General features: G+C 40.2%; 2 protein-coding genes across 5 annotated transcripts; both read left to right on the forward strand.

Moving 5' to 3' along the window:
• Positions 1-525: 525 nt before the first annotated feature.
• APOOL (apolipoprotein O like) lies at positions 526-10,397 on the forward strand. 2 transcript variants are annotated; one of them, XM_057376185.1, is made up of 9 exons: positions 526-564; positions 1,682-1,786; positions 2,337-2,456; positions 3,488-3,542; positions 3,684-3,782; positions 4,137-4,228; positions 4,589-4,675; positions 6,263-6,413; positions 8,095-10,397. In XM_057376185.1, the coding sequence occupies exons 1-9, from the start codon at positions 553-555 to the stop codon at positions 8,190-8,192; spliced, it is 819 nt and encodes a 272-aa protein (XP_057232168.1). In that variant the 5' UTR covers positions 526-552; the 3' UTR covers positions 8,193-10,397. The 2 variants fall into 2 exon arrangements, with proteins under 2 accessions (XP_057232168.1, XP_057232169.1); XM_057376186.1 differs by lacking the exon at positions 3,684-3,782.
• Positions 10,398-10,427: 30 nt separating this feature from the next.
• LOC130579408 (uncharacterized) lies at positions 10,428-20,837 on the forward strand. Of its 3 annotated transcripts, none has more exons than XM_057376189.1 (7): positions 10,429-12,584; positions 12,959-13,123; positions 16,343-16,516; positions 17,245-17,338; positions 18,287-18,375; positions 19,103-19,241; positions 19,686-20,837. In XM_057376189.1, exons 2-7 carry the CDS (start codon positions 13,104-13,106, stop codon positions 19,692-19,694), a joined length of 525 nt encoding a protein of 174 aa, XP_057232172.1. In that variant the 5' UTR covers positions 10,429-12,584; positions 12,959-13,103; the 3' UTR covers positions 19,695-20,837. The 3 variants fall into 3 exon arrangements, with proteins under 3 accessions (XP_057232171.1, XP_057232172.1, XP_057232170.1); XM_057376187.1 differs by lacking the exons at positions 10,429-12,584; positions 12,959-13,123 and adding exons at positions 13,131-14,250; positions 15,463-15,568; XM_057376188.1 differs by having other exon boundaries at positions 10,428-13,123.
• The last annotated feature ends 398 nt before the right edge of the window (positions 20,838-21,235 follow it).

The following is a 21,235-nucleotide window of genomic DNA, read 5'->3' on the forward strand; positions in this document are numbered from 1 at the left end:
TGCTGGCTGAGGGGGTCAATCTCTGTTTGTTTTGGGGCGATGCTGTCAGCTGAGGGGATCCATCCGTGCCCGCTTTGGGGCAATCCCTCCCGGTCTCAGGGGACCCATTCTTGCCCGTTTTGAGGCGATCCCGCCCCGGCTGAGGGAATCCATCCCTGCCCGCTTTGGGGCAATGCTGCCGGCTGAGGGGAGCCATCCGTGCCCGCTTTGGGGCGATCCCGCCCGGTCTGAGGGGACCCATTCTTGCCCGTTTTGGGGCGATCCCCACCCGCTTTAGGGAGATCCCGCCCGGTCTGACGGGACCCATTCTTGCCCGTTTTGGGGCAATCCCGGCCGATCTGAGGGGGAACCATCCCCACCCGTTTTGGGGCGATCCCGGCCGGTCTGAGGGGACCCATTCTTGCCCGTTTTGGGGCGATCCCGCCCGGTCTGAGGGAACCCATTCTTGCCCGTTTTGTGGCGATCCCGCCCGGCCTGAGCGCGGTCCCGCCCCGGCCCCTCGGCCCCGCCCGTTTTGGCCCTTCCCGCGCGCCGTACGCGGCGCTGTCCAACATGGCGGCCAAGGTGAGTGTCCGCCCGTTGTGAGGCCGGCGCTGTCCCGGCTCCGCGGCTCCGCTCCCCTCAGGCTGCGCTCCCCTCAGGCTGCGCTCCCCTGCGGGTTCCGCGGGTCGGGGCGGCTCCGTGCAGCCCCTCGGGAGCGCCCGGCCCGGCCTGAGCTCCGGCGGTGCGGGGGAGAAGCAGCCCCGGGTGCTGCGGAAGCCGGGGTCAGGTGAAGGAGTGGGGCAGTGAGCGGTCTCTGTGGTGGTGGTGTGGGAGTTGAGGGGAARGAGGTGGTTCGAGAAGTGGTTAAATTGTTCAACAGGATAAAAGCAATGTTTCTCTTCTGGTTCTTCATGTACTCGCAGCCCCCGAAACACCTTCAACTCGAGGAATATCGAGATGATAGTTTGGTAGTAACATGATAAAGTGCTACTGGTGCTGTACATCCGTGAAACRGGGCTGTTAAAATCACGCTAACAGGGTTACAACTATCTAAATATACGAGCTAACAGGGTTACAAGTATCTAAAATATCTCTGCTTGTAGATTACTTGCAGACTACTGTCTTTCAACAGAGGAAAAGTGCATGTGAAGATCTAGGCTTTCTCACAAATATTTAGACAGGTTTTCCAGTGTTCCCAGTCAAATTGATGAATACATTGCTCTGACATGAATCTTCATACTTGCTTTTTTTAAGCATTTCAAATAATAAACCTATGATTCTTATTCTTTAAGTAGGATCACAAATTCCTGCCCAGGGTCACTGCCCTGCCTGGCAGCCTCTGTGGGAAAAGGAGCTCGCTCTTTTTCTGCAGCAAATAAAATCAACGTGGTTTTGCTGAAATGAGTCCTTCATTGACTTGGAGTTCCTGAATTAGAACTGAATTTACCTTGACAGGTGATGGAAGCATCAGTGTGGCTTTGAACACAAAATTTCTCCTGGTATTTTAGACATAAAACTTGTCAGGGATCTTTAACGTTTTCTTTACCATTGTAATTTGAGAAAACCTTTGTATAARTCAGAAGATGTTCCTAAAAGGCAGAATGCTTAAAAATTGTTTTAAAAGTGACTTGTTTGATCAAGCCCAAGAAAAATTTTTATTTCAGCATTAAGACTCCCTTTCTTCATCTCTCTGTCCCAGGTGGCAAAGCTAGTAGCTGTTTCTTCTGGGCTGCCTTTCATATGTATTACTGTATATGCAGCAACAGAAAAGGAATCCAAAAGTCAGCTGGTGAAGCCAGACAAGGTATGAATCCTCCTCTTTGTTGGTCTTTAAAATAATGCTAGAAAAATCTGCAGAATAGAAGCTCTTTCTGTTGAATTATATTACCAGTACTGAAAATGCATAGCAAAGTAATATGTGATACTAAATAACTGACTGCTATAGCTCAAATGAAACATAAAGTATCACAATACTAATTTAGTAAAGTTTTATCTCATTTTCATTATTTTAGTATTTCAACAATTAAGTCAGAAAAGTTCAAAGTAGAATACTTACAGATAAGTCCTTTTCTAACGTGCAATTTCTAGTAATATACACATCCATTTTCTAATTATTCTTGCTCAGGCCTTTGCTGAATGAAAGATACTTTCTCACAGTACTTCTTAGAACCTGCACAGTTGTTTCAATTTTCATTTCAGAGTGAAGTCACACTTGGGTGGAGTCTGTTTGGAACTCTAGGAGTTACTAATACCATGTAGAGGTTTTGTTTGTCTTAATGAGAACACTGAGGGTTTGCAGGCTTGAAACAAAAGAGAACTCTCCCCCTGCTGTACAGTTGTGCGTTTGTTTGCAGCTCCCAATTTACAGTGCACCCCCTCTGAAGTCAAAGTACATTGAGGAGCAGCCTGGGCACCTGCAGCAGCAGCTCTCAGCAGTGCGACAGACMACCAGCCGCTATTTTGGGTGGTGCCAGGTAAGAAATGCCTGCACCCAGAGCTTCCTACAGTTCCTCACAGCATGAGACTAAACCATTGAAAAATCAGGTTACTTCCTCCTGGATGTTGTTTTTTTTTGCAGTTTCTCATCTTATCTGAGATAATTTAGGATGGGAAAATGAGGCCTCCTTCTACAGCAGCAGTTGGGTTGGTAAATTCTTGCTGGTGGAACTTGAGGGCATTTTGGAGTCTGAAATTCCAGATTCTGAATTTCCAGCAGTCCATGGAGAAGGAGCTGCTTCCAAAGGGCAGTACCTGACCAAAAAGACAGAGTGCATCCCTTGTACCTATTAAAGCAGGCTGTTCCTCACTAGTGACCAGAAATACCTCCCAACTCTATTGGGAGTGTTCCAGTGGAGAGGGAACCGTGGTATCTGACACTRCTCYCSTACCTGCTGGGAAACAGCAGCTTTRCCCTGGCTGCTGGCAAGAGGAAATTTTATGTTTGCGTTTTGCCCTTACAAAGTAGACCCTAATGTTTGAAAACAGCAAAAAATTCAAAATGTCTTCCAGTATTTTCTGTAAATAATTATTCCATTGGTCTGTGAARATGTTGTCAGTGACTGCATGACTGAAATACCCTCGTTATAAATCTACCAAACTTTTTCATGCCGTTAATCATTGAGAGTTCCCAACACTGAGTAGCAGTGACCTCTGGTGGTACAAATTCCGTGTTGCTCTCCCAAACAGTTTTTCTGGGAGAGTCTCTACTGAAGAGGAGATTGAATTTTATAACTGAATTTTCTTATATTATGTCTCTGGCATCCAGATGTTTTCCTGCTCTACAGTTCCTGAGATGTCAGTTTTAAAAGTTAGATTATATTAGAGATTTTTTTTGGAAATTTTAGAAATATATTTGTCCTGCCCAGTCTCTGTAGAAGGTCACTGATCTGGTTTATGTTTTTGTTAAGTTACACAGTATTTCTTTTTCTCTTTGTGCTAAGCCGTATATAAACAGCTACATTTACAGAGATTTTACTATCTGGTTTCATTTCTTTTTCCTTTGTAGAGCGCTTACGTCTTTGTTAAAAATGGAATMATGGATTCAATTCAGTTTGGAAAAGGTAGGCAAGTCACATGTCTGTCTCATTTAATTTATATTAACTCTCAGTAAAATCAAAACTTTCTTAAGTGGCAAATAAAATTACTGGTATTGAATTGCTCTGCTTCTTTTTTTTGTTTGGGTTTTTTTTTCCAATTTTTAGATGCTTATGTTTACCTGAACAACCCTCCCCCAGATTTTCTTCCCAAAGCCGGTGTAATTACGCTGTCAGGCTTGGCTGGTATAGTGCTGGCAAGAAAAGGTAGGGTTTGCTTGTTTTCTTTATTGGTCTGTGGAATATGTAGCTTGTAAAAGTTTTGTTGCTCAGAGTACTTTTCTGAAACACTTGCAGAGGCCTGTGTGAGTAAAAAACCATCCTTCCTGGTAAATTGAAGCAACWTTATGCATTGATGTCAGAAGCTGGCTGAGAGCTGACCGAGCAGGATTAGACAGATTAATGACACAGTTRTTCTTCTCATTCTTCACAATATTGGAAAACCTAGATTGGGATTGTTTCTCTTTCAGAATGTCACTATCTCCTGCATTTAATTGCTACAATTATTTAGCTTTGCATTTTGTTATTGTCTGATTATTCAAAATATTTGGCTTTGTACAGGTTCTGTGTTTAAGAAAATTGCTTATCCWTTGGGACTTACTACTGTAGGATATTCTGCTTGTTACCCTGCCCAGTCAGTGGTCATTGCTAAGGTGAGTTTCTGGGTTTATCTTTGGTCATGTCCAGCACAGTGAGACAAGTGTGAATCCTTTAAAACTGGATCCAGTCTCATGTGCCAAAATTGCCAGAACACTGTTTGCTGATCTAGTTTTACTCATTTGGAGTAGGTGGATTTAGCATGGAAATGTTACCTATGGATTCCTAATACCAATTTAACCATTATTCAGAATTTGCTTTATATAAAGGAAATATGTACTAGATCTTGAAAAGTAGATGGGGCCTTGGTAGGGGGTCAAGTATGTTCTCATGCAAACATGATTGATTTCATGTGCATGCTGTGTGTGTCTTTGTATTTTTAAAGCTCTTGTTACATTGTTTTTCTTGAATAATAGGTTACAGCGAAAAAGTTACTTTGTGCAAGTCAYGAGACCTATGAGGCTGTGAGGTCACTGTGGACAGAAACGGAAACTGTCACAAAGGTAGGACTTGGGAAGTACAAAAAGTACAAAAACTCATACATTAAGAGGAAGAGAAAGGTCAATTAGAAAGTTAGAGACTCTTCTGATGCTGTTTGAGATTTACTGATTGCGTTAAGCAAGGCATGAACCCCAATCTGTCCTTTTTATCACTTCWGTGTTTAATTGCTCTTACACCTTTCAGACCAACAGGTATTGAGATCCCCTCTGTAGTCCCCCAATACATGCAGGGTGCTCAAGAGAAGAATGAGTTTCTCTTAGAGCTCATTTTTTATCTTGAGAAAGGATCCGTTCTGGTTCAAGCTTTGGTCTTAAGCAGTCCCTGAATTGAGGCTAAAGGCACTCAGGATTACAGTAGGTGTGAAAGGCTTATTCTAAAACCCTTGCAGGAAATCTGTTTGAATTACCCTATGATATGAATTGTCCATGTCTGATTTATTTCTTCTCCTTGCCCTGTCTTCATTGCAGCCATAGTGAATAAATGGTCAGTAACCACTTTATATTGACCTGTTACATATGAAAAAGTTAYCATGGCTTTTTGCACTCTTTCCTCCAGTATAACCTTCACTTACAGAGCAGGCTTTCTAACTCTGACATGATTCTTATACTCCTCTGAATTTCCTCTAGTTTCTCTGCTTTCTATATTTTTAGGGGATTTTGTGTGGTTTGTGTTGTTTGTGGTTTTTAAGTGAAGTGTGTAAACAGCTGAGCCAGCAGTGAAAAGAGGGCAATATTAACTTTCTGTAAATAACATATGAAATTTGAGTTAGTAATCCAGAATTAAATATAGGTTTTATCCAACSTGAAAGTGTTTTTTCTCAAGTGAAAAAAAAACCCAAAAACCTTGACTAAAGTAGCATTTCCCTGACTAAGATTTCAGCTTTGCACAGTAATTTTTTGTTGCTCTTTTCAAAGCAAATTTCAGTTTCTCATTACATTAACATGTAGAAGTATTTTGCATTCAATTTACAGTGCTCATTGGCATGCATTCCTCACCTTTTATTTCCTCAGAGAAGCACAAATGGAATTCTGAGTTTTGAAAATGAAATTCAGATAACYGTCATTAAACTGATAGCGAAACAAGAATTGATGTGGTGCAGACACTTTTATTAACTTCATTTTTTTTCCCTGAGTGAAGCCTGTTCCCAAAACATATTATTTTTCATCACTAGGTTGTTACCATGATTTATCTTKCCATCTTCTGCTAACTAGGGGTAGTAAGTGTTCTGTAAACACTCAGTGCTGTTTCAGTCTTGTGTAAGGCTAAAGGCTCCTCACCTGGAAATGAACTTGTGAAGTTCTTGAAGGGTCTCAGGTAAAACCACAGCTTCAGACCTAAGTATATACTCAGGACAAATTCCCTTATACATGAATTTAAAGTTATTTCCAGCTAATCTYTGGGATTCCATATATTTTACGTTTTTCAACTGTGTCCCTTGTGTGCAGCTGAGTAGTTGAGTATCATTTTATGATGTCATATCCAAAAATAATTTCATAAAATATAAGCTCCCAGACTTGAAAGCTTTATTTTGCAATAATGTATTGAGCATATACYCATGTGCTTTCTTTTATTAATGTTTGGTTCTGCAGCAAGAGTCAAAACCAATTAAGCAAGAAGAGAAGAAAAAGAAAGGAATTTCTAATACCAAAACTGAGTCTGCTGTTGAGTCAAGATCATTTAACAGAACAGAATCTTCTCCAGTAGAGTCTTGGAGTAATGAAGATCCAGTGCCTTCATCAGGTGAATTAAACATTTCAAGTGTAATCTCAGGGCAACTTGCAAATCCAATTAGTTGCTTTAATTTTGTACTTACTCTTGCTCTAAACTGGAGCAGACTGTCAGTGCATATTATTCTTGAGAGCATATTTTACATGCTGTCATTTAATACATATTTCAGAGCCTCAGGGAAGGTGATAATTTTCTCACTGTGGACCCTGTCATAGTATCAGAATTATGTATTTGCTGTTCTCTCTCAGTAATGTCAGAGAATCAGTATTAATGTAAACCAGGTTCTTTTKTAGGCCAAACTAAGGAATAATCCAAATGCAAAACACACAAAAAGGTTTTGATTTGGATTATAATCAGAAGATTGAAGTTTCAAATGGATTTCATTACTTTCAGCCTCTGCTAACAATGCAGAGATGACCCATAATGGAATGAAAGAGGAATGTGCAATTGAGAAATGAAGTGTTGGATTTTATTTTGCTGGGTTTTCTGCAGTGGTTCCTTGTGCATCTTCAGTGCTTGAGATAATCAGCTAGATCATGTGACAGCCTATTTAACTGACAGAGATTTGATGTTCAATTTGTAAGAGAAAACAGTGGAATTACCTATCAAAGGAGAGCTAAATTTGTTTTAAAATCTTGTTACCTTTTGTAAGGGCAATTTCTGAATTTTATTTGTTACAAGTAAATTACTTGGAAGGAAGTAATTGTTGCCAGAAATTTTTTTTTTTCTGGAAAGCAAGCAGAACATACTTGAATGAATATTTTTTCCCTTTATTTTCACTATAGTATGCTTTCACATCCTTGCGTTGCACCTGAATTTTTTCTGCTTTAGTTTGTGGAATGCTTTGATCTGTTTTTACATTTGCTTCAGGCCAAACTGTCGTTATTGGGTTTGTGTAYATAGATCTCTCTTTACTTTCATAGGTAGAATTAGTTCATGTCCCTAATACAGCCAAAAATATCCATGCCCTAAATGAATCTGTGTTGTCAGAGATGTTTATTTTCTCCATCCAAATGGGGCAAAGCTTTCAGGAGAATGTAACACCCTTTGTTAAACCAGCTGATGTAGCTGGAAAAGAARCAGATCAGGAACAGGAGGCAGAGCCCCAGAAAACCTGGTTTTGTATTTCTTTAGAACCTTTGGAACTGTATCATTATATATGTCAGCCTGTGCAGTGAGCTTCAGGGTGAGTGGGAGGGTTCAGTGTTTTACTAAACTCAGTCCATGGGTGTTGGAAGTCTTGAAGTGAAACTAGGTAAGGGTGTTTGTCTTCATCTGGAATTCTTGTGACAACAGCTTCAGGGGAGATCTGGCAGGGTTCATTCTGGGAGTCAGCTCTGCTCCTGGAAGCAATGGGGCAAGAAACACTGGAGATGATTTTYCATGCTTCAAACTTTCCCTTCCTTTCCATGTGTTGGGCAAAGCATCACTACTWCTCTCACTCTGCTCTTAGGAAGTGGYATTGGWGAGTGAGTGGGAGGAGGTCCTGCCYTCCTGCTGTGCTCATCATTGCAACAAGCCCTCATCCTCCTCTGTCACTTTTAAACACACTTTGAACAAGAACAGATTGATTTTGATCTTTTCTAAGTGTTTGGTGATACAGAAATTCTCAAAATGTATCACTAAGCTTTTTCCCCCTACAGCTCAAATATATSCATATTTTTTAACAATATTTCTTTACCATCTCTAACAGGAACAATGAAGAAAACAAAATTTAAACCTGATCCAAAACTTATGGACCACGGTCAGTCCAGCCCAGAAGATGTGGACATGTACAGTACCAGAAGCTAAGCCAAGTCTGCTTTATAAACTGCAAAATGTTACAGATAAGGGGGAGGGAAGAAGGGAAGAAATAATCTTTACAATACATACTCTGTGAGGTACAATTTAATCAGATATTTTCTTATCTCCCAATTTGTATTACTGACTTACATGATTCTCTTTAGTGCTTATTTTGCTCCTGATTCCATATAAGCAGTGGGAATTCACTCATTGTCAGTGTCATTAGTGAGACACTGAGAAAACAAGATTTGTCAGTGTCTTCTCCCAATGAGGTTTCTCTGTGCCAAACTTGCTAATAAATGTCACTTCACGAAGGATATTTGAAACTGCAAACATATCTCTGCTTTGGCTCAGATGTTCATTGATCTGAAAGAAGAATGTGAAGGATGGGGTTTGCAGAGGCTTCTTCATCTTTTATATTTTAGCTCTGGAATGAAGTGCAAGTTCCTTCTGGTCTGAGTACYCTTAAAATCTCCATGGTTGTCTCTTATGAACAGCATTGGCTTTAATGCTTATGTAAAAGTCACTTTTTTGATTACAGAATAATTTGTTACTGTTTGCCTGTTTCACAAAGGTGAATGGAAACAAGTCCTTGTGGACTTTGGTGTCCTCAAATGTCACTGACGTTGGGTAAAAACACACAACTGATCCCTCAATTGATGATCTTTCAATTAATGAAAATATGGGCCTTGYTATAAAATTTAGGGGGAAGCAAGAGAAGCCTTATGAACAGATAATTTGGTTGGAAGGGTAAAGCCTGAAATGCTGCTGTTCTCAGGACTGGGATGTGATGGGAATATTTGCTCCTCCTGTCCAGAAGAAGATATTTCACAACCTGATTCCTTTTTCCAAGGCTGATAATGCAAAGGCAAATGACCAGTGRAATATGGGCAGACAGAATTCCTGGTATCCCTGTGAGATTAGCAAAGTTGTGAAGAGATGCTGCAGGATGGAATGTGCACAAGGCACAAATGCTGAATGMGTAACAGAAGGAAAGCTTTTAGGATGGTTCAGAAACAAATTGCCATTTTAAAATCCAAATTTCAGGGTARATGTTGGTCTTTGTTACACAGAGTCCAGTGCAAGTCAGAAAATGTTAAGTTTAAAAAGAAGAATTCTATTAGTTAAACTTGCCTGGGCAGCTGACAGGATTTAATATGTTGTTTCTTTAATCATCTCTTAAAGGCCCAGGCAACTGTCAGAATTCAGGCAGCAATCAGAGGATATTAAATCAATCTTCAGAGAGCTCGTGGACATGACAAATTTAGTGTTTCATCACAGAGAGAGAGGAGTAGAAAAATTAGATGGCTGGGCTTCAGATACCATTTCCAGGGAAACAGATGAAGACATAAGTGAAAATTGTGAAGAAATTATCATTTTCAAGTGCATGACTGGATGCCAGAAATTGTATTATCTGTCTCCCTTTGATCATATTCTGGATAAAAAACCAAGAAAAACCCATCTGCTCTACTCCTAAATTGTTAAATTCTAACTTTGAGTGATGTGCTACTGCAGCAAGTCAGCAGGAAAGGTAAGATGATGCAGATTTGCTTGGATTTTGCAGGAGTTGACTGTGGTGAGATTTTTCAGGATATAGTGAAAGCTGTGCCYAGGAATTGGTCTCCTGGGAGCAGGAGAGGAGCTGCCTTGGATTGCTGCTATTGAAGCAGCACATCTGCCCTTAGGACACTGACCCTTCTAAAGGCTGCTCTGGGACTTCCCATGCTTTGAGGGCATTTCCAGTGAAATCTGGTGATACAGGTGGGGGTCTCTGGTCTGCAGAATGTCTGTTGGCTCCTTGGTTGGGCAGGCAGGAGTCACGTGTTCCATGCAAGCCCCTTCCATTGCAGCCCCTGACCTTGTTCATGCTGTGCATGGCCCTGGTACACAAAGCYGTCCTGGGGCTGTATTTCAGTCCCAAATTACTCCTTAGGGCAACATTGGGATAGAACTAAACCTCAGAGTTAAACATCTTCTGGGACATAACTGAAAATGAGTGTTCCTGCCCACTCTGAGTGCACAGGATGAGGGATGCAGTTCTGTAGCTGATAGAATGGAGTCTCTCTGCTGTGTCATTTCTTCGTGRTGGGTGAGAGGAGTGAGCAGCACAGGTTTATTCCAGCTCAGGGTTTGCCAGGTRTCTGCCCCACCCCTGGAAGTGTCCAAGGCCAGGTTGGATGGGGCTTGRAGCAACCTGGGACAGTGRAAGGTGAYCCTGCCCRTGGCAAGGGGTRGAAGAAGATGGGTTTCAGGGTCCCTWTCAACYCAAACCAGTCTGTTTTGATGAYRGTATTATTGTCACTTTTTAGTTTTTTCATCAGCTGAGATCAAGGCAGGATAATTTCCTGTTTGTTTCATTTGTATCAACAGTTTTTGTTTACTATYCCCACACAGTGGGGTTAAAATCAGGGGTTTTGGTTGTAAAACAGGCACAGTTAAAAACGACTATTCCCTAACTGCAGCCAAAGATAATGGGAGAGRAGGCTGGAAAGTTTTATATTCTAGCTGGGTGTCTTCTCTGTTTTCAGTTCAGACATCTGAACCTCCAGCAGTTATATAATGCTTTACAGGTGACTGCAAGGAGCTGTAGCCACATGTGTGTATTAGTAATTTCTAGTAAAGRTGCTATGCAATGGCTTTAAAAAAGCAGATTTAGATGTACATGATGCCATGCTTGTGRCTTCTGGATAACCATGTGCCTGACTTGGTCTCTTGAAGATTTCACACCCAACAGGCAATTCTGTTACAATGAAAAATTAATATAAAACATGGGAAAAGTTTTATTGTGAGACATGGTTTTATTAATTTATAGTGAACCACTTTGAAATGCTTCTCAAATGTATCCTTAAGAGTCACTTAAAGTTTATTTCACCATGCAATAATGCATTATAAACATTATAAAAGTTAGAATGTATATTGTAATTTTTATATAAGTTATATATTTGTGAAAAAATCAGTGTCTTAAAGAATGGGGTCACATGGTATTTTATAATACAAAAAAAGCTTTAATTTAATGCATGGTTTTTTATTTATAATTGATTGTATTCAATATAGAGAGATTTGGAACTTGTTGATATTAATTTTCTATTTACATAAAACTGATTGTGATACTTTACTTTGTCATATCTCTGTGAAGCACCTGGAAATAAAGGGTGATAAAATACTTTTTAAAAAGTACGTTTAACTTTTGTCTGTTGTTTCACCTGTAGAAAAATAGTTAATTCCTTCCTTTTCAGAGTTCATTTTGGTAATGACTGAGTCATACTTGGTTCGTTAATATTGGGGATAAAACTTCACCCTTGAAGTACTGAAACACTCCTGGAAGAAATCGCTGCAGTAACAGGACAGATTAATGCTCAGTGTTCTAAATTTTGAGAWGTGCTTCCATTTTCTTTTCTTGGTGTTTTTTTCTAAAGAATGGTGTAGTTCAGGACTTGGAAAAGCTAAAGTTTTTATCCAKGCTGGAGGAATGACACTTTTCAAGAAGGAAGCAGGTAGTAGATGTGTTTACCTCAGTGTGACTCCGTGCCAATCTTCCAGGTAATTTGCCAACCAAGGGTCATAAATTATGTAATACATGGGGCAACCTAAAGAGTAAATTACGCAAAAGAAGCAAAATTGTGTGAATGATAACACGGCTGTTTTAATGGCAGATTGTCACTGTGATTCTTGAACAATTTGGGAAATACTGTAAAGGTATTGGAATGCAGCAGTGCAGTTATTTTGTAGTAAAAGTTTGGAGTGTTTCTGCATCACAATAAAATGCTGAAAATGTATTTTAAATCCAAAAAGAAAATGGGTTCCTACGAAGCCTATACTTTTTTAAAAGGGCAATCAGTAGGCACTGGATTGTGTTGGTTTTTATTGTAAATTGTAGGCATTCCCAGAAGTCACACTCAGCTCTGTGCTGATGGTAAGTTGCAGCCAAGAAAGGCTGTGATGGAAGCTGTTCTAGAAGTCAGTTTATCTTTTMTCCTGCCCTAGCACTGATGTGCCTTTCTTGTGGAGCAGAGTACAAACCCCAGTGAAACCCTGGGTTCACTGTGGGCAGTCAGAGCACCCTTGTTCAGGGTGCAATTAGTCCTTTGCCCTTTTGTTTACAGCCATGGGAGATGGATTTTGCTGCTACAACTGAAAGAAATTCCATTGCTGGGACCAGRGAATAGGTGTAAACTGAGCCTGTTATGGTTTCAAGCCTTGGTAACCTTTCCTGGGCCCTATTTGTAGCAGTCCTGTTATCAGTGTTCAAGGAATCCTTATTTTGTGTTCGGTTTGTGTCACCCTCAGGACCTTTGCAGTGCTGCAGGAGGAGAGTGTGTTCTCTAAAGCCATCTCGAACCAGATCTGAAATGAATTAAGATTAAAACTAATGAGMAGTTCCATCTTCCACCATAAATTTTGGTCAGTAACTTTGCTTTAGTTGTATGTCTCCTTCTGAGGAAATTAAATTAGTCTGGATGTCGTTACAGAATAACTTGGCACTTGATTCTGCTGAGTTCCAGAAACTCAGACAGTAAGAGGAGGAAATGGGTGTGCTGTGGAATACAAAGCTCTCAGCTGTTCAGGGCTGCTGTCACTGTGTTTATTTGCTCTTCCCCAAGTGGGCACTGAAAACAGAAACCAGCTCRTGGCCTCTGCAAAACCTGCTGCATCCAGTAAACGCCAGTGATGTAACAAAATCAAGAGTTTGGGGTTTGTAACCTGCCTCATGAAAGCATCTCACACAAATAAAAACTGCCAATTGCATTTCTGCATCCTTGCATTAAATCTGACAGCCCCAGGTAGAGGTGTTTGTTTATCACCCAACGTGAGGCACTGGCACTCAGCAGCTGGGAGCTGGAGCCAGAGAGGAATTCCCAGAAAATGAGCATCTGCAGGAGCTGCTTCTTCACACTTCTGCCTTTCATCTGAAGAAGGATCATGCCATTTCTTTTACTGAGGTAAATATTAATTTCTTTGTTTTGTTGTGTTGTAAAGCAATCTTCTGGCAGGGCTGAGAATCTCTTATCTACTGCTGTAATATTAAGTGCTGTTGGGCTTTAGCCAAAGCAGTATTCTTTCAAGAATTTGCTAGGCATTGATTTTTAGAGATCATTATTTATCCTTTGAAAAGCAAAGGTTAAAGTTTACCTTTTGCTGWTAATGTAACTGTGGTTGGCATGTTTGCATAAACATCCAGCTCCTGTCAAATTAGGAAATCCATGCTGGGGTTTTATCARTTATGGATTAATTTTGAAAGCACCRTCCTAAGAACAATGCTTGTACTAACTTCAAYCTCAGTGCAGTTAAACTCCAAAAACTTTGGGTGTATCCTGTATAGTTTTCCGTGACCACATAGTCAGGATCTTGTGCTGTGAGAGTTGAGAATTTTTAAGGCCTCTTTAAATAATAAAGAGGCAAGATGACAGGGGRTGTGCTAAGGTGAGAGTTTCTGTTGTCACTTCTCCTTGCCAGAGGGGGATTTTCTATTTTTTTCTCAGAAAAATGAAAAATTAACTAACAAAACTTAATGGTTGATGCAACCAATTACAAGATTCCCTCCTTGCCATCTCTTCCCTCTTAGTTGGCTGCAGGACCATGGCTTTATCCTGCCTTTAAAAACAATATCTGTTCCAGGAACTTGGCCTGCAGACACATTCCAAGTTTGTTATCTGTAATAGGTAATGTAAGCCTAAAAGGAGAATAAATAAATGCTCCTGACAGATACCTTAGTGTGTTGAAATTTCCGTTGTTAAGTGAATACCGCATATCTGATATCAAAAATTCAGAACAAGATTAATGAGGTATTTTTATGGAAATACCCTGCTTCATAAAGGAAAATATGGTGGATAAGTTATCAGGAAGTTGTATCAGTTTTAAGTTAATTAGTAATTATTTATAGAGAAGGATGCTGTAAAAAAAGCTCAAAATCCACAATCCACAGTAGCAGAAAGGGAAGTTCATTCTGCTGCTGGCAGAGTCTGGAAGAAAAGCTCTTTTGCCCCACTTGGCTCCAGGATGTCCATTRTGAAAGTCCTGCTGTGTGTCCTGGTCCTGGCCAACCCCGTGCTGAGTGAAGCTTCACAACGTAAGACTGAAATTCTGCTTTGTGGCTTGTCAGAAAAGGAATGTGGCCGTGTCCACTCCACTGGGGGAGTGCTGCTGGGGCATTGCAGTCCCACTGGGAGGGATTGCTGCTTGGGAATTCTCCTTAGGCTTTAAGTAGAGTTTATTTTGAATAACAGGAGAACAATGCAAATGTGCAAGACTTGATGATTGCAATCACTTAGATTTATCTTTGGTTAACAGTAAATGTTGGATTAGATTGACTTGGACAGTGGGGAGGACTGTGGGGAGGATCTTTTTTGAAATGAAGACTTCTCCCAGCACAGTTCATCTAGCTAATAATGCATTAATAATGACTCTGTTCCTGCTGTAAAGTCTGACAATGGCAACACCATTCATGCTGCTCCCTCAGKTGCSTGGTGGGCTCRGAAGGGTCTGYTCAGAGATCTCATYCAGTTCTGCCTCTCTGGCTTCATTYCAAAYGTGGATCTTCTCMCTGGGAGCAGTTGTGCACAATTCTTGGCTCTATTGGCAGTTTAGGGGCTTTTTTGAGTGTTCAGGTTGATGCCTGGCATTGAGTCTGAGTCCTGCACAGGAGAGGAACAGGTAGCAAAGAATGGAGGGTGGGAGTGACAAATGTGCAGGCATTTGATGGCTCATGAAGGCTGYTGTGGAAGTTATTTTTGGCCAGCCAGATACCTGTGAAATACTGTAAACACTACGATTCTGAAACATAATTTACAGCCCACAGTGTTTACACAGCAAAAGAGAGAGAGGAGAACCAACATTAATGCAAACCAGATCCTTTTGTAGGCTAAACCAAGGAACAATCCCAATGCAAAACACACAAAAAGGTTTCAATTTGGATTATAATTGGAAGGTTGGAATCTCTAATGAATTTCATGACTTTTGCAAACAATTCAGAGATGATATATAGTGGAATTCAGACACAACCACACTTAAATGACRTGATAAAAATCATAACAACATAAGCCATACAATTTTCTGGCCAGCTGGAAGATGGGTACACATTCAGGGCAAAGTAATTTAAGCAGGTAAATTTTCATTTCTCAAATAGCTTCAAAATTTTCAAGGGACAAGTCATTGGAAAGTAAGATTTAGTATATGCAGAGTACATATGAAGCTTAAATTTCTGGTGTAATTAGCAACACAGCCCACTGACAGTATGTTACTGCATAATTGCATTAAGTACTTGTTTTGTTTTAATTCCCAGCCAACTGCACTGGAGTTGGGAACTTTAAGGCCTGTCTGGGTAATGCAAGTGATTTCTGTCCTCACAATATTTCTTGTCAGTGTAAAGATGGAGCACCTTTTTGCAGGTAGTGTGTGGGCTTGGTTTATTTGTTTAAATGTATACCATGTACATGTCAAATATATTTTAAATTATGAACTAAATTTAGACCCTGCAAAGTGATCCATGAAAATAGATGTTGATCTTCATTCACAATCTGCATTAGCTTATAGCATCAAATCTGAGATCTGGGCACAGTGTTTYCTTTTTAAAAATGTATGTGGGCTATGTCATTCCTAATGTAGGTAACCACTGTAATCCTTAACTTTTACGTGCTCCTTGTCSTCTCAGATATTTTACTTTAGAACTAAATTAGCTGTGTAATGACAAGTTCATTTTTTTTCTAGATATCTTAATGTTCTATTTTCCCTTACATGGTTGTTATTTTTTTTTTCCTTTTAAAAAATCAATGTCATAATGACAGCCAGCAATGTGAGATTTCACTTCCCCTCAGCAGCTTTGCCATGCTCACAGCTGACAAAGAGATCTTTGCCCTGAGCCAGGCCATGACTTGGGTACTGCACCTTATTCCCAGCAAAGCTTCTTATCTTGGACTCCTGAAATGCCAGCTTGGACTTGGTTATCCCAGAGCCTGGCAAAGTACTTCTGTATCACATGTGGAAACAGATGGGTRTAACTAAGATAAATAACAGGAACTATAACAAACAGGAAAAATAGTGAATCTGTTGTCCCCTGCACTGTTGAATAATAAATTATTATATAGCAAAATATTGTACTTCTTTGGTATTGCTTACTTTTGAATTAAAACGRTGTTGCTAAAAATTACAATTTTTATTTGCAGATGTGATAATTACAGACTGGGCTGGAAGGATTACTGGTACATGGGCCCCAAATGTAACCACCTTTGGAACACTCTGGATTTCATTTTAGTGACTACTATTCCTGAAGTGGTGCTGATTATCATAGTGGTTACGCTATTTTCCTTTTTCTATTGCTTGCAACGTGAAAAAGCTGGGTAAGTGACTCTGGGTACACTTTTAAGAAGTTCTATAATCAAAATGGAAGTAGAGCAAAAGGAGTTTGGTATTCTAGTTAATGTTTAACCTCCGGATGTTTAAAAGCACGAGGTTGTCATGCTGCCAAAATATTACTTACACAATTCAAAACTAAATCAAAGCCTCTTACCTGAGCACTCAACACTTACTCAGCGTTTTACCACTGCATGCATAACTTCACTCTCAATCATTGCTTTTCTTTAGGGCTCATCAGGCAAGCTTTAAGATTGATAAGTACATTTACTACTTAAATTCAACACTACCTAACATGTATTTTTKATTTATTTGCTCTTAAGGATTGGCTTTTTTTCCCCACATTTTTTMAAAAAAGGAGTAAGACCGATAACCTTTGACAAGAGGCTTGCTGTTTAAACACGTTTCCTCCCACTCTTTGGTCTCAGGTATTGACAATTTGAGCTGCTTTTTRCTCTCAGTACTTTTTCCCAGTGATACCTCTCCCAAGTACACAGACAATATGGTTTTTTCTTTCTTTCACTGAGCCCCTGTAGTGTCACTGGTACTTCCTCTGACACAGAAAAGCTGTAATAATACACAGCTCTTGTACAGCTATTGCCATAGGAATCTAAAGCTCTGGCATGGCTGTTGAACCAATCTGCAGCACCAAAAAGATTTGTCAAGACCCTTGACCATTGCTAATGCTGTAAATTCCCATTGTTCCCCCCACCAGGAAGCAGCCAAAGCCTCCATCCAGGGAAGCACAGCACAACCCTGCATTCAGTGCTGACACTGGCCTGGGACACAGRCACCAGCAGCCACCCGGGGTAAGAAATGTCAGAGTGGAGCACAGCACAGCCCCCAGGCTGGGCCAAGCCAGGAATTTGTAATTCAGCACAATGGGATGTGAATAGCAAAAAAAAAATTAGTTTAAAATCTCTTAGCATTTGATTTCCAAGATCAGCTGAATCTCAGCATCTGAGAAGGTGAAACTCTTCATGAAGGATTAAGTGAATCTGATTTGCATAGGAGAAAATCAAGAGCTAGGGATTATTTTAACACAATGTTCAAACAAATATTTCCATTTTTGGCCAGTTAGAAGACCAGCATTAAGAGATCATGCTCTGCTGTGCCAGTTTTCTCCGTTAGGAAGATATAGTAGAGATCATTGCTTGAACCAGTGGGTATCCAGAGAACAGGTGGATAAATGCCATGAAAAAACAATATGAAATACAAAGAGTCATTGAAAGGGAGTATCTGTGTGTATATGTGTGAGCCTTATCTCATTCAGTACTTCAAGGAATTATTTTACATATTAAGGAGCACCCGGTATGTGAAAAAATAGCATTGAAGGCGCTGTCTGAGAAAAGGAAAATAATCTAGTCTGCTGCATTATTTTCTTCTAAATCCATCTGTAAAGTATCAATATCTTAGCAATGCACCAGGTCTGAGCCTGYCTTTACCAGGAGATGGTGCTGTTTAATTTTTAACTAATTTGGAATTTAGTCCTGCTCATGCTGTTGTTTCCAAGGTGTGAATCAGACCCAATCCTGCAGTTTAGTAAGGAAGGAAACACTTTGTAAAAGGAATATTTTTGGGTCAGGGCTGCAGGACCTAGGGCTTTCTCACACCCCAGACTGTGAGTTGCTGCCCAGACATTGTATTTTGTATGGAAAAAATTGGTTTATATCTTCTAACATACTGTACCTGGAGAGTGGTTTATTCTAATTCATTGTTATTTTGCTCTGTGTAACCACATGATCCCCTACACACAGGATGCCTGGGTTGGACAAATTCCAAAAGTTGTACTGAAAAGGCAAGATTTTGATGATGCCTCAATCCCAAATCAAAGGCAGAATTACAGGTAAGCTTCTATTTTGTGTCTTTTGTGCTCGTTTTCACTTTATACTCTGGTTTGGAGACTCTGACTGCAGCTTTGCCAGTGGCACAGCAAGCAACAAAGGTCCAGTAAATGGCAAAGCTTTTGACTGGATTATTCACACACAAATCCTAAAATACTGATTTATCCAGAGGCTTCTCCGGTTTTTCTCGAATCCTAGAGGTATTCATTTCATTACTATTTAGAAACACAGATTCCCTGYTTGTGCTTCCTCACTTGAACCTCTCCTCAGCACCCAGCCAGCTGCTGCAGCTCTTACTGCAACTTCTGCAGAGAACTTGTACGTCAGGGCGCAGCTCAGTGAGAACACAACATTCTCCTCACACATAGCAGGGTTCTGCTGCAGAGACAGGCTGGAGCTTGCTGRTATTTCAGTCCCTCAGGGAGATCTGGTTTTTTCTAATATAAATGTTGAAAATGTTGAAGGTATGGCTATCATGAATTTAAAATACTTTGAAAACAATGGTAGGAATATAGAAAATTAGGTAGCGTGGCACTGTGACAGTGAAAAGAAAAGCTTAAAGAGAACGTTGCATCTATAATTCACTCTTTGTGTTTGCAGGATGAGGGTTTGACAGTAAAATCATGCAGTCATGAGCTTTAATACTTTTATATTTCAGTTTAAACTAACACTTTATGCAATTTGCAGTGCATTATAACGTTTTTAATAACGCTTTTCTCTTTTGCATAGTCCTGTGTATGCTCAGCCTCTAAGGAGAGCAGATCCAGCACCAGATTATTTCCCTCACTCCCAAGCCCAGCGGGAGCAGTTTGAGTACCCCAGGAAGGATTTGCCTTACCCAGTTTATCCAGAYGCGAGACAGTACCAGGTATGTATCAATTGCATCCCTTTGCATATTAATTATATACTCTGCATATTAATTACACCAATCTGCATATTAATTATAACATCTATGCTGGTACTGAATACAAATCATCACTAAATTGATAGTATTTGTCACAAAGCAAAGATGTGAGCTGATAGAAAGCCTACCTTTCACTATGCAGGTGTTTTCTTCAGGAATATTACAGACCCTGCTGAAATGTTTTTAAATATTTCCAAAGCTGTTGCAGTTTGTGTGCACACAGTAGTAATGCTTTCAGTTATTTGCATGAAAATCATCTCCCAAAGCTTTTTGTGAGTGCAGACTCAGAAGTAGCACACTCTAAGGAAAGAAATATATATATAAATGTAGTTTGATTAGATACAGATTATTTTAATAGCAAATGGTGAGTGYGTGTCATGCTACTGATTAATTCTGATCTCTTTACAGAGATACTAAGAAAGAGTGCTTCCTGTATCAGAAGTGCCTTGGAATGCTGCGTGATTGCTGGACAATCCAGATGCTGAGAGAGCAGTAAGACCCTGGTGGGACACAGAGGAAATAGTCATCCTTATTAGCACTAAGTTATTGSAAAGAAAAGGAATAGAGGGTAATAAAAGAAAATCTGATGTAACATGACATTAGCATCTAATTTTTTTACTGTGTAACCTCTGATACTACAGTGCACAAGGGTCTGGCCCTGGCAGTGTGGTAAAAACACAGCCAAGGACTTGGCTTCCCTCTGTCCCAAAATTTATMATATTATTTTGGGCCCATTCTCTTGTCCATTGTATTATTTGYTTTTCTTCCTTCTGTATTGATCCAAACAGCTGGAACAGTTTTCCCTTAAAACTGCCCTGATTTGATTTGTAACTTTTTTTTGTAAATGAAGGAAATAAATGAAGCTGTGAAAGATTGACTACCTTGCCACTAAGTAACAAAGAGACTGAAGACTGGGATTTATTTCCCATTCCCCAAAAACTCTGAAGCACATTATATTGCAGTTTCTATTAAATTATTTTCCTTAATATTAGGTAATATATGAAACTATGTGACAAAACCTTTATTTCTACTGCTGCAAATTCTGTCAGAAATGAGACTGTGAGACTGGTTCCCTCTCTTATCTTCAGAAACACACAGAAATTGTGTTAGCACATCTGTTTAAATGCCCAGCTATCAGTTTAAACCATTTTGACCTCAGAAACTGAGATCCAAAGGTGTCAGAGAATTGTGTCAGTGAATCACTTTTTTCTGTCACTTCTCAGCCTCGGGTAGTGCCACAATCTGACAAACTGTGGTGATTGTTGACCTCAATCCAGCTCTGTTGAACCAACCTCWGAGTGACCACAGCATTTGAGTGTTCAATTTGATACTCTACCACTCCTCTGAAAGGGAGTAGGAGGAATAGATAAGGCAGTGCTGTCAAGAGCASAACTGTCTAAACTGAGTCTCTTTCACTATTTCCCCAAGTGTTCAGTTTTGTCATTACCTTTTTTAGGTGTTTTTCCCTTCCTTCCTTAATTGTGTTGGGCAGTTTGAAATTATTTTGTCCTAACAATGTCTGTGTCCTGCTAGAGCTAGACRAAACAATTGCAATGTTCTTCCTGCYGAATTTACTTTGGYGTGTGCTGTGTTGTGYGGCTTTACCCTTTGAAACAAAAAAAAAAGGGGAGGGTCAAATGTAAAAGTTCCCTGCTAAGGGGGTAAAAGACCAGAATGAATCTTTTGAGAATTGCAGAAGCTCCAGGTCTCTCTTGTCCTGAGGAAGCCACAACTGGACRCAGCACTCCCAATGTGGCTTCAGTAGGTTCATCTTGGGATGCCCCATCTCAGGATGTCCACCTGGAGTTGCCCACCCTGTGCTGACCCAACTTACAGACCTAGAACCCCTCATACCGGGGTCCCCCCACGCACCCTCAGATAGCTCTGAGCAGTCCCCTCTCATCTGAGGGTTTTGGGTCACATTTCTCAGGAATCCATTTCTGCCTTTACACTTGGAA

Source organism: Malurus melanocephalus, unplaced genomic scaffold (genome assembly GCF_030028575.1).
Source record: "Malurus melanocephalus ecotype Western Australia unplaced genomic scaffold, MMel_1.1 scaffold_272, whole genome shotgun sequence".
NCBI classification, from domain to species: Eukaryota; Metazoa; Chordata; class Aves; order Passeriformes; family Maluridae; genus Malurus; species Malurus melanocephalus.